The sequence below is a fragment of the Bombina bombina genome, chromosome 5, assembly GCF_027579735.1.
Source record: "Bombina bombina isolate aBomBom1 chromosome 5, aBomBom1.pri, whole genome shotgun sequence".
NCBI lineage: Eukaryota > Metazoa > Chordata > Amphibia > Anura > Bombinatoridae > Bombina > Bombina bombina.
This window is the reverse complement of record NC_069503.1, coordinates 439,770,489-439,784,759: the sequence shown is the minus strand read 5'-3', so window position 1 is coordinate 439,784,759 and position 14,271 is coordinate 439,770,489. Positions and strand designations below refer to the sequence as shown.

At 38.2% G+C, this 14,271-nt stretch overlaps 1 protein-coding gene across 1 annotated transcript in view; it reads left to right on the top strand.

Moving 5' to 3' along the window:
- Positions 1-14,271, top strand: part of NEK11 (NIMA related kinase 11) — a 625,868-nt gene that overhangs the window by 494,934 nt on the left and 116,663 nt on the right. The window contains exon 14 of the mRNA XM_053714299.1: positions 10,791-10,851. Within this exon, the coding sequence (XP_053570274.1) occupies positions 10,791-10,851 (61 nt within the window). The remainder of the gene's footprint in view (positions 1-10,790; positions 10,852-14,271) is intronic.

Sequence of the window (14,271 nt, the reverse complement as noted above, 5' to 3'; positions counted from 1 at the left end):
TGCACCCTATGGTTTCTCCTTTCTTGTCTTGTTTTGGTCGAATTACTGGATATGACATGTGAGGGGAGGAGCTATATAGCAGCTCTGCTTTGGGTGATCCTCTTGCAACTTCCTGTTGGGAAGGGAATATATCCCATAAGTAATGGATGACCCGTGGACTGAATACACTACAAGAGAAATAAATTTATCAGGTTAGCATAAATTATGTTTTTGCTTTTGAACAAGATGCTGCTGCATCTCCAAGTACCGAATTCCAACTGTGACAGCCACAGGGTGTAAAAAAAGCTAAAGGATTGATATTTAATATTCTGGGTTTTACACCACTTTTCTCTCCCCGCATGTTAGTTCCATTATCATATCCTTGCCCTCTACAGTTTTTTTTTATTTCTAAACCCAATTCATCAATTTCAAGCAGTATGGTTTTTGTTAGTTCTTCAGCTGTAGTTTTCTCAACTGGTATAAATCCAATGAAATGCTCTTCAATATCTCCTGACTTTTCATCAACATGGCGTAATATCACAGTCATCTGTTCGATGTGGCATCTCTAGAGCAATCAAGAATGATAGCGTAATACTTTGCATGGAGAATCTTGTCAATAACTGTCTGCTCGACGATCTTAGCCATCGAAGCAATTAATTTGTTTTGAATGTTTGTCCCAAGTAATGGTTATGAATAAGTTTTTTTTCTATTCTCTGTAAGTGTTCATAAAGAACAGAATCAAACCTGGTGCCATGCTTGATGAGGTCTATAAAATTGCCACTATTCTCAGTGACCTCTAAAAGGTAAGTTATGAGATGCCAGGTACTGAATTGTGGCTAAAAGCCTTTCTAGAATTTCCCGCCAACGTTGCTTTTCAAGAAGTATTTGTTTTTTAATTGAAGAGTCTAAAGTTTCTCCACATCTGAATCGCTTCTCAGCTTCCATCCATGTAACAATGCTCTCTAAGTGGTCACAACAGTTTTCATGAAGACTAAGTCGATTGCTGTAACCATCAGACGCTCTCTGTGATGCTGAGAATAAACAACAAAACAGAAAACACAGTCCTTGTTTCTAGAATAAACTAACCAGCACCTATCTTGTTTCACTTTGTCTCTTAAAACCCTTGTATAATGAAAGGTAGAAAAATGTCTTTTTTTATTGGTCCTTTCTGGATATAACAGACTCTATCTTTTTCTTCTACTGGGAAAGTCCATTCTCCAGTATCATAACTAAGAGGCTGATAACCAGACTCTGAAGGGTTAGAACCTGAATCTAAGGGTTTTTCTGTAGCTCCTTCTTTAGTGCCACACAAAATGTTATATTGTTCAGTCTGAATAGAAGTGCTTGGTTGTGAATAGTCTTCTCTTTCAGTCAAAACAGACTCCCCTTTCTCATGTTCATGCTCAGGAACTTGTTCACATGCACTTATCTTCACTGTCTTCAAATAACTCTGCATAGAGCCACGTAAGTCTTCTTTGCAATCCTCAAAAGCAATGTTCTTTTTTTATGACCGGATTCAAACTTTCTGCCACTGTCACGTTCTCTTCCACTTTTATGCATATTGCTGTAAAAGAGTAAAAACTTAAATTCTGCTAATTTTTATTATTAACTACACACAACAGTATGCTAACACACAGAATGTTAGAACACCAAAATTATCAGTATTGAAGGACCAATGCAGGAACAGAACTTTTGACCGATTGATGTTGTTACTACTTCTGGTCTCTCAATTATTCAGATTGTTTCCATCCATGCTAAGTCACTGCACCGCTGTAGTTGCGAATATTTTCTGTATTGTATGGTTTCTTTTATATATTTACACAATATAAAAAATAAAACTCCTATTTATCTAAACTGTAGCAGCTGCAGGTCACTCAGTAGGTTCACCACTACCTGCTAAACATAATTAGAAGACCAAGACAACAAATTAGTGCACTGCGCTATCCTAGAAACTTCTAGCAGGCTTATTCACTATCAAACAAATTCACCTAACATGCTGCCGAACTGATCGAGCTCTATATTAAAGTAAAAAGCTCCATCAATTTCACTGCAAGCTGGGTACATTTATTTGATAGTGAATTCTGTAAGTCTCAGACAAAATCAAACACTTTAAACAATGCTTTAGTCATTGTGAAATCATCTAGTGAGCCAATGACAAAGGGCATATGTGTGTGGCCACCAATCAAAAGCTAGCTCCCAGTAATGCATTGCTTTTCATGAGCCTACCTATGTATGTTTTTCAACAAAGGATAAAAAAAAATATTGAATAATATAAGCAAACTGAAGTCACTTAAAATTACGTGCACTATCTGAATCATGAAAGTTTAAATTTGACTTTACTGTCCCTTTAACAAAAACAGAGAACCACTGTGTTCTCATTTGCATGTCCCCCCCCAGAATGCAATAGTCAATTACAAACAGAAGAGATGTTGTAACTTTGTGCTCGAGACAGGAATTTTCCCTTCTTTCAGACATTTTGATAAATATACAAACATACTATATGCTTGACATATTTTTGATGGCTTCCTTCACTTTTCTACACACCACAAGCTTAAAGGGACATTAACCACTAAAACAATGCTGGATAGAAAGATGTCTGAGAATAACATGTAAGTGTAAATTTTTAGGGGCCGATTGATCAATGTCTATCCGACATGATACGCTGTAGTGTATCATGTCCGACAGACATCGATGAATGCCTACAGCATATGCCGCCAATCGTCCGCTAGCAGGGGGTGTCAATCAACCCGATTGTATAGGATCGGGCGGATTGCAGACCGCAGCCTCAGAGGCAGCGGACCAGGGAGCAGCAGTCTTAAGACCACTGCTTCATAACTGCTGTTTCCGGCCAGCCTGAAGACTCGTGCAGAAACAGGGGCATTAGGGGCTGCTCTTGATAAATCGGCCCCTATGTGTCTATAAAACAATGGGAGTCTGCTACATTGCCATAATCCAAATGGTAGAAATAAAACTGACCAAACAAAAATAAAAACACAGATATATGATGCCATGTTCAATCATTATTATTATCATTTTATATTACCATCCCAAAGTGTTTAATGTCCCTTTAAAATAAATTAACTTTGTGGAAGATTGACATGGGAGAGAGAGAAAGCGAGAGAGAGAGAGAGAGAGAGAGCTCCTACCTTAAACTACAATCTATACACATGTAGACATTAAATCTGACACCTAAAAAAGAGTAATATTTTATAAAAGAGTTGAAAACCAACCAAATCTGTTGGGAATGACTCAATAGATGTAATCAGCCTTAAATATTTTACGATTAAAATATCATGTCTTATTTTATGTGACAGGACCTTTACTACAAACACACTACTTGCAGTAGTGTGTCGCCTAAATAACACAGTATGGCAGATACTTTTACTGCGTATTATTGTCCAGGCCTTGCATTTTTAAGACAAAAAAAAAAAGATCATGAGAATTTACAAAGGTAAATATATTACATACCAACTATGATACTACCAAAACATGCTGTGTCATTTCTGTTTGTGTCAGTAACTCACACAGACTCTCTCTCACACATACACACAGACTCTCTCTCTCACACACACACACACACACACACAGACTCACACACACACGCACACAGACTCACACAGACACACACACACACAGAGACTCACACACACACACGCACACAGCCTCTCTCACACACTCACACAGACTCTCTCTCACACACACACAGACACACAGACTCTCTCTCACACACACACAGACACACAGACACACAGACTCACACACACACACAGACTCTCTCACACAGACTCTCACATACACAGAGACTCTCACACGCACACAGACTCTCACACGCACACAGACTCTCACAAGCACACAGACTCACATACACAGAGGCCCCTATTTATCAAGGTCTGGCGGACCTGATCCGACAGTGCGGATCAGGTCCGCCAGACCTCGCTGAATACAACGAGCAATACGCTCGCAGTATTCAGCATTGCACCAGCAGCTTACAAGTGCTGCTGGTGCAACACCGCCTCCTGCAGACTCGCGGCCAATGGGCCGCCAGCAGGGGGGTGTCAATCAACCCGATCGTACTCGATCGGGTTGATTTCTGGCGATGTCTGTCCGCCTGCTCAGAGCAGGCGGACAGGTTATGGAGCAGCGGTCTTTGTGACCGCTGCTTCATAACTGCTGTTTCTGGCGAGTCTGCAGGCTCGCCAGAAACACGGGGCATCAAGCTCCATACGGAGCTTGATACATATGCCCCATAGACTCACACACACTCTCACACACACACAGACTCACACACAAGCACTCTGACGCACTCACGTATACTACACACACATACACACACACAGACTACATAAATACTTACACACACTACATACATACATACATGCAGCACACTAGACGCACACTCTTGGGTCTGTCTGACTGTATGCAACCTGACCACCCCCAGGTACAAAAATATTTACAAATAGTGTGGTCTTAACTACAAGGCTTACTTGGCATTACCCTATTGTTTAGTGAGTGTATTAGCAGGCAGACCATTAACCCAACTTCCTGGCTCTGTAAATGCATGTTCACATATTCATGTCATTATAACAAATTGTTATAATAATATGAATATATGTACATGCATTTAAATAGCCAGGAAGTTGAGCTAATGATCTGCCTGCTAATACACTCACTAAACAATAGGATAATGGCAAGTAAGCCTTGTAGCTAAGTTTATTATTAACAATAACAACAATTCACAATTGCAATAGTCTAGAGGAAGTGGTACTCACTCAATTGGTGGCTCCTTACTGCACCCACATCTACTTTTTATTTTCCCTGGACATGGGCAGTGAGTGGCAATAGAACTCCTCCTTTAGCCTCACCTTGGTGCATCCCCAGGCCCTGGCAAGTGTTTCTACCTGAGAATGGAAGCTTCCACTGGCATGGAATCACATGTGGGAGGAATGAATCTGTAAAAATTCCAGCGCTGCCTACTGCAGCCAAAGTGCACTGACCTCAAGCAGGCAGCAATGAGCACACAAGCCTTGTCTTCTAATTCTAACCACTGGCTAATACTCCTCTCCTCCTCAGCTTGCACTTGCTGCACATCTGCCTTATCCAGGATCCTCTCCCTTTTACATGAGCGGATAGGGCAGAGCCGCAGATGTAACTAAGGAGTAATAAAAGCTAGCCAGCGCTAGACTTTACTCCCACGAGTCCCACTGATCACTCACTGAAGCTCTGAGCCTCTGGGTTTTATGTTTAGCTTCAGACAGAGCACATCACAATCACGGCAGCCGGCAGTGGCAGACATCTCTGCACAGGGCCCACCGCTCCACCCAGTCTAATCTTGCTGACATGATGGCAGTGCAGTGTGCACTACTTAGAGCAGGGGTCATGGTGCTAAAACAAATTGAGAGATAAGGGCTGAATTATCATTGTGAGAGCGGACATGATCCGCTGCACACCAATAAACGCCGACAGCATATGCTCTCAGCATTTATCAGTTTATGTGAACTGCTGGTGCAATGCCTCCCCCTGCAGATTTGCGGCCAATCAGCTGCTAGCAGGGGGTGTAAATCAACTTGATCGTATTCGACCGGGTTGATTTCTGGCGATGTGAGTCCTTCCTAGCGTGCTGCTAGTGCTACACATAGTAACAGACTGAGACAGACACCATGCGGCATTGCAGGAGCAGGAGGCCAGTAGCAGCAGTGGCCCCCCAAGAGTTGCGGACCTCAAGGGCCCAGTCGCAAACCGCGACTGTTGCATGGTTGTTCCGATCTCTCTACCTTGTCTTCTAGACCTGGCTGCAGACTCTTGAGTCAAGAATCTTGACTTTCCTCCTGAGCGACGCTTCTTTTCTCGTCACTGGGCGACATGATGATGGGTCAAGGCAGGGGGTGGGGGACGAAGACAGACAGTTACTCCTCCCTCATCAAGGCAGGGAGTGGGAGACAGAGACCCACTGAAGAGACTATCAGACAGACAGTTACTCCTCCCTCAGAGAATGAGTCTCTGAACATTAACGCCGCTGCGGCGTGAAACGTGCGGCAGACACCGCCTCAAAGGGCAGTCTGTCATGCCTGGCTGGACACCAGTCCAATCTTACTAATTAACTAGTCTGCCGGCCCGCGAGGCCCCCAGTGAGCGCGAGGCCTAAGGCAGCCGCCTAATTGGCCTAATTAGAGACTGTTCAGGAGTAATTTGCAGAAGCACTTCTTTACAGAAAGGGTGACAAACACTGTGGGGGACTTTAAGTATGCCTGGGATAAGCATAAGGCTGTCCTACCAACTAGATAGGTTTATACTTTTAGTAAATATTGGCAGACCTGCTGGCTCTATAGTTCTTGTCTGCTGTCAAATCTATGTTTCTATGTGCAGGCACTGGTGAAAAAAGCCTGTGTGAATAACTGAGAAATGTCGCTCAAACATCAAGAGTTTTTTAGAGGCCCAATGTATCGAATTTGAAAAGTAAAACAATACTGGGAAAAGTGTTTACTTAAAGGGACATAATACTCATATGCTAAATCACTTGAAACTGATGCAGTATAACTGTAAAAAGCTGACAGGATAATATCACCTGAGCATCTCTATGTTAAAAAGGAAGATATTTTACCTCACAATCTCCTCAGCTCAGTAGAGTTAGTTCTGTGTAAAAAGTTATACTCAGCTGCTCCCAGCTGCAGGTAAAAAAATTAAAAAAAAATGAAGAAATGAACAGCAGCCAATCAGCAGTGCTGAGGTCATGAACTCTTACTGTGATCTCATGAAATTTGACTTAACTCTCATGAGATTTCATAGTAAGCTTCCTTTACCTGATTGGTGAAATAATATGAGAGTTCACGATGCTCATCCCTTCAGTTGTCCCGGGACAGACACACTAATATGCTGCTTAGAAATCCTTTACAATGGGAGGTGGCTACTGAGGATTTTTTGAGGTAAAATATCTTTCTTTTTTACATAGAGATGTTCAGGTGATATTTTCTAGTCAGCTTTTTACAGCTATGCTGCATCACTTTCAAGTGTTTAAACATTTGGGTATTATGGCCCTTTAATTATCGGAATGCCAGTGTCTAAATGTCTCAATGTAAATTATGGTGCCATGAATGCTGATGAAAACCTTGTGTCATTGGTTATTGCATGGATTGGAATGACTGCAGATTTGAAGACCTCACAAAAAAGCCCAATATGATACAGTGATGGAAAATACCTTAAGTTCCAACTGCATGTTTACTCTGTGAAATTCACAGCTGAACTTGTTCTTTACATTTGCAACTGGCCCTCTGGTCTTCTGATGGATAATTTAATACAGATTTCATATATATATATATATATATTCTCTTGCTAAACCATTTCTAATTTTTTACTGTTGAAGTGTAGATATTTTATTTAATAGAATTTCTGTAAGTGCAAACAGGAGTTATTAAAAGGTAATTTATTCCTTATTACAGCTCCATGTTGGCTGCATTACATTGAGGAGTTTTTTTATTTTTGTGTGGGAAAGCTAATTACATCTCAGCAGTCTAATGGCTCATTCGGAGTCAACCAATTATCTTTGTTTAAAGGGACATTATAGTGGAAGAAATACATTGCCTGACTTCTTGCCTGAATATGTATTTTTAGCACCAGTAAAGTGTTTAAGGTGGCAGCATACATAAAAATCAGAAAAAATTGGGAAGGACAGCAGAAAGGGATCATTTTGCATGTATTATTTCCTAAGTGCTGCATGGGAAAAAAATATAATAGTTTACCTATATACTGTACGTTGCAAACATCATTATTCCATCTCTATTTAACAACTGCAGCTGAAATTTGGTGTAGTTTAGCTGAGACTAAAGAACTAAATACAAAACAGTTCCTATTTGTAGTGCTGATGTCTCGTAGAAAAAATACAGTTTTACACTAAGGGGTAGATTTAACCAGGGCCGAATGGCCCTTGTTTCCGCGTGAGCCCTCAGGCTCGCTGGAAACAGCAGTTATGAAGCACCGCTGCTCCATAACTTGTCCGCTGCCTCTGAGGCTGTGGTCTTCAATCCACCCGATCCTATACGAGCGGGCTGATTGACACCCCCTGTTAGCGGCCGATTGGCTGCGAATCTGCAGGGGGCGGCATTGCGCAAGCAGTTCTGGTGATATCTGTAGGACAGACATTGGTAAATCTACCCCTAAAAGTCAACATTACAGTCAACATTGGTGGAACCCTTTGAAGAGAGTAGTAGGTAAGAGACCAAAAATCTAGTGTACTTTGTCATGTCATAAGTGCTGATACCATCCAGTGTTAAAATATATTTTCATAACTCATTGAATTCTTATAATATAAAATATAGGATGGTATAATAACATTTTGATCTGGTAAGTTCTTACATGCTTAGTTCACAGATAGAATCAAAGCACAATTTAGGAAATGTTAAAGAGACAATAATAAATTCAATATTGTGTGCATTTTATAAATTAAAAATCCTGCTTTCAGGGCACGATTCTAATAAATAGAGCATCAAAGTTAACATGCATGACACTAAAATAAGATAATATTCAATTCATTTACAGTTAAAATTGCCTTAGATGTACAGTTTTCTTTCTTGTGCCCACAGACACAATCATACCCAGCTCATATAAGCACAGCTGGATTGCTTGCACAATCTACATGCACTGGGAATAATACTGTTAAACAACACGCGTGTGCTCCCTTCATTCTAAATTGTTTTTTGCTGACAATTTTTAGGATACAGGAAGAAATTAAAACATATAAAAGGGCTCTCAAATTCAAACCATACCTTCTTTATACACAGTTTAATCACAAGAATAGTTGAATTAGTTAAACATAACAACACTAAAGTTGTATATGCAAGGTATTTGTCTTGCAGTTAGCAAATGGATGCATATTGAGGGGATATAGCTATAAGCAAATTATATATGTTGTTTAGTGATTGCCATAGGTATATTGCTGTTGCTATAGATTAGTCAAAGCTTTCATCATTTTGGGCCAGATTATTAGTGGGTGTTAACAGTTACTTGCAAGCGAAAAGGGATTTATCGCGGCTGTTTTTCATGCGTTAGGTTTACCGCTCAGATTACATGTTACAAGGGCTCAAAGATATGAGATCTCAGGTGTTAGGAAAAAAAGGCTGGCAAAGGGCTTTAACATAGAGATACATACATATACATTATTTGTGTATATATATATATATATATATATATATATATATATATATATATATATATGTTTATATGTGTCTAGAGATGTATTTATATGTGTATTTATGTATTTACAGACATATACACATATAAACACATAAATACACATGTACACACATACAGACATATATATAAGTGTATTGGAGCCCTTTGTAGTCAAGTCCAGGAAAACATGAAAAGCATATTTATGCAATATTCATTTTTAATAAAGTGTTAAATACTGTGTATTTACTGTTAATATTTCACATTCCAATGTTCTACCTGATGCACGCAAAAAGCTTCTAGCATATTTTTTATGTGTTTTGTGACACTTTTTTGTTTCACAAAACAGTTAACCAAAGCACTGAGGTTGCGCTATCCCGACACGCGTTAACGTGTTAACTTTAATTGCGCTCAAGTGATCACATTTACTTTCAACAGCATTTTACTCGTCATCTGGCCCATAGTGATTGATTTCAATCTTATTGTTGTTTATCGGTTGTTTTTTGGCTCATGGAACATCTTTGTTAACATTGGAACAAAAGCAGAAAAGTCACCCATATAACACATTGACAGCATTAACTTCAACAGCCAAATGCACTTGATAAATGCTCAGCACCCACAGATCTAACGATAACACACATTGGTTAAATGATAACTTATTGGTTACTGATTTGCCCATGCTCAGGCAAAATGTAGTGACAATGCCAATTACAGCAACAGACAAGTTTGATAAACATTAAATTTGGGCGAAATAAAAGTTATACTGAACACGTCATCAACATCAATTAAATGTAAAAACATGAAGAAAACGTATCTAAAAGATATAAACAGTTCTTCATGCAAAGAGAGAGAAGACTGTCAGAAGAGGAGAGAATGCTGTACCAGCAGAATGACAATGTGTGACCTGGTTAGTTGGTGAGAGTGGCTGGGTCCATTCAGTTTTGGTGATCAACAGCCATTATGGGTTGTTAATTTTGTCATTGTGGAGACATGGAGATCAAATATAAAAACAGTTATTTGTGTATTTGCACAGATTTTAGCATGCTTCTGTTTCACAAGTATAAATTCGGCACTGAAAATAGCCAACCGGCACGAAGGGCCGCCTTCCTCATTCGGAGGGATACAAAACTTCTGAATGCACATGCCTAATAAATTGTTCTTAAAAAACATTGATGGAACATTAAAGTTATTTTGTTTATGTATGCATTCTAAATATAGGTTTTAAAAGCATTTAAAACTGAAATTTTGTTTGAAATTGTTAGAAATGTATTGCAAACCCGAGACATTCATATTGAAAAGTCTTTTGAATGTTGTTTATTTTACTGACTTTGCTTTGGCCAATTATTGGGCAAATATAAACAAGTTCCTGTACGTAGCAGCCAATCATTGTGCAGCATGAAAGAGAGTCAGGATTTTTCCTTCCACAGAATGCACTTTAGTCTCTCTGAGGGGAGTGGAAACAATTCAATGTTCAGAGTTAAATTACAGCCGAAGCAGGCAAAATAAATAATGAAAGTACCGTTTAATGTCCCTTTAAGTTCCTAGATATAAATGTCATGACAGTTTTACTGTTAATATGTACCATGTTCTCACTACCTTTTTTTTTATATATTTGTACGTATTTAAAAATGTTTACTTTTTGCTATCAACAGGACAGTGATATCAAAGCCATGGTGCTGCATTTGGAAGATCTACTAGCCGCCAGCAATTTTGGTGAGATAAGCTATACTTCTGAATATTTATCCTGACAAAACATTTAATATGTCGGCTGTCTGTGAAGTTAGAATTTAAGATGTCATAAATAAATTATTATTTGAGGTAACTATCAGCAAGAAAGACATTTCCAAAAGACTTCAAAGTATAGAAGTAAGATATGATATCCTGCACATTTGCAGACCTTTATCTTTTTTTTATTTTCTGTTTAATATGATTATATTTTATGCACTTGCCCAATATGCGCTTAAACAATAAAATACAAATCTAGTTAAGCAAGGAATTACAAGTTGCCAAAGTGCTAAAGGCTTAAGTAAGATAATGAGAAGTAATCGATAGCGGAAGAGCTCCTAATCCAATAAGTGTAAATTTTAACTAATAGATCAATTTAGTAAGGATGTTTTGTCTCGCAATCTTTTTCATAGGACAGAATCCTTGCATCTTTTGAGAAGTTTATGAAACCTTTGTGTTCTGGAATAAAGTTAGAACTATAATGCTAGGTCTGGGAACCTTAAATAATTTACTCTGAATCCATGAATAATAACACACGCAGAGCAGGGCTAGCAATGGACCGGATCCCCTCAAACTCATAATAGAACTATTGCTCATTTGCAATGATCTTTTCTTTGATTACCTAATTGAAGATTGTTTCTGAGTATCAACACTTGACATCGATATGTTTACTGTTTGTTTTTTTTTTCTTTTTAACCCTTTAAGGACACAGCTTTCAGTTTGCTCAATTGTTTTATGATGGAAAAATTCCGTCATATGTCCTTAAGAGGTTAAACATGTGAGAGATAGATAACCAATCTAGCATAACTATAGTGGACCTACACGGAAATGCGATTCACAATTGACTACAGAGAATGTACAATTGACAATTTGTAAATCCTTTTTTACACATTGATTACCTGTGAATATATTTTCTTTTTGTTTATTTGTGAAAATACAGAAAATCTTAATCTTAAAAACTATAATGCTAGGAATAAGTAGACATTTTTTCTTTTACAATTCAGACAGAATACACCGTTTTAAACAACTTTCCAATTTACCTTTATTATCAATGTTGCTTCATTCTCTTGGGATCCTTTATTGAAGGAGCATCAATGCACTATTGGGAGCTAGTTGAACACATTGGTAAGCCAATGATAAGAGGCATATTATGTGCAGCCATCAATCACCACCAGCTCCTGAGCCTATCTAGGTATGCTTTCCAGAAAAGAATACGAAGAGAACTAAGCAAATTAGATAATAAAAGTACATTGGAAATATGTTTAAAATGATATTCTCTATCTGAACCATAAAAGAAACAGTACTATTCTGCAAACTTCACAAAGGAGTATTACCAGTGTCAGATTTTACTTGACTTATGTAGTGAGGAGACAAATTTCAATGATGATCTTAAAGGGCCATAATACCCAAATGTTTAAACACTTGAAAGTGATGCAGTATAACTGTAGAAAGAAGACTAGAAAATATCACCTGAGCATCTCTATGTAAAAAAGAAAGATATTTTACCTTAAAAGTTTCTCAGTAGCCACATCCCATTGTAAAGGACTTCTAAGCAGCAAATCAGTATGTCTGTCCCGGGACAGCGGAAAGAGCGAGCTTTCATGCACACTCATCTTATTTCCCTATTCAGCTTAAGGAAGTTTACTATGAAATCTCATGAGAGTTAAGTGACCTCAGCACTGCTGATGCTGATTGGCTGCTGTTCATTTCTTCATATTTTTTTTTTTATTTTTTTTTACCTGCAGCTGGGCAGCAGCTGAGTATAACTTTTTACAAAGAACTTACTCTGCTGAGTTGAGGAAATTGTGAGGTAAAATATCTTCTTTTTTTAACATAGAGATTCTCAGGTGATAGCTAGTTAAATTTGTCAGTAAAACTTGCATTCTTCTACAGTAGCTTATTGTATCACCTATACTGAGGCCAGTAAGTGACAGATATGTAGCAGAGTGAGGATCGTCTGCAATTGTGTGTTGAGTTAATTTACAGGAAAATGGAGCAAAATAGATAAATGAGAGTGTAGGTATCAAATCCATTCCTTTTAAAGGGACAGTCTAGTCAAAATTGAACTTTCATGATTCAGATAGGGCATGCAATTTTAAACTATTTTCCAATTTAATTTTATCATCACATTTGCTTTGTTCTTTTAATATTCTTTCTTGAAAGCTAAACCTAGGTAGGCTCATACTAATTCCTAGATCCTTGATGGCTGCCACTTATCTCAGTGCATTTTGACATTTTTACAGCTAGACAGTGATAGTTCATGTGTGCCATATAGATAACATTGTGCTCACTCCCATGAAGTTACTTAGGAGTCAGCACTGATTGGCTAAAATGCATGTCTGTCAAAAGAACTGAAATAAGGGGGCAGTCTGCAGAGGTTTAGATACAAGGTAATTAAAGAGGTAACAAGTATATTTATATAACCGTGTTGGTTATGCAAAACGTAGCAATAGGTAATAAAATGATTATCTATCTTTTTAAACAATAACAATTCTGGAGTAGACTGTCCCTTAAACTGGACATTTTTTTTCTTTTGGGATTTAGACAGAGCATTTATGGTGATAATGCTATTAAAGAAATTATTGAATATATGAATCTGCATCCCTACGGGAGAAACATTGAACAATACACTGTCCACAGTATGTTACGTACTAACCCTAAAAATACGGGAAGTGCTTGTCTTATGGTTAAAGGAACATATAAGTGTGGCAATACACATTGCCGCTCATGTGATTGCATCAGAACTACAAAGACTTTTAGTACGTGGATGCATAAATTGTGCTTCACATTATGTAATCTATTTGAATGCTCCCAATGTAAGGGTCAATTTGTTGCAATGACGACCTGAGACGTAAGAATTCGTATTCTGGAACATTTGTCTTATATAGAACATAATAATCCCTGATCTGCTTTGGGCAAGCATTTTATTGATGAACGTCACCAAAATATAAAAAAGGTTTGTCTCATTGTCTGGAATGCTAGTGAAGTAATAAATAGACCAGTAAGACGGGGGATAAGCTACGCATCCTGAGGAGACATGAAGTGTACTGGATCTATAAATTAAAGACTCAAGTGCCAGATGGATACAACTCAGAGCATGACATCATACATTTTTGGGAATAGGAAGTTAAAATAAACCTTGTATGTTCAATTACCAACAAGTTTTTTTAATGTCTCTGCTCTAAATTGTACCATCTGGAGCACTGTTTTTCAAATCTGTCTTCAGGCCTCCTCAACATGCCAGATTTTCAGGATTACCTTGGATGAGAGCAGGTAAAATAACCACTACTAATCAGCTGATTATTTCACCTGTTCTCTATTTAAGATATCCTCAAAATGTGGCCTGTTAGGGAGGTCTGAGGACAGGTTTGAAAACCAGGGATCTAGAGTGTATATTGTATTTTTAAA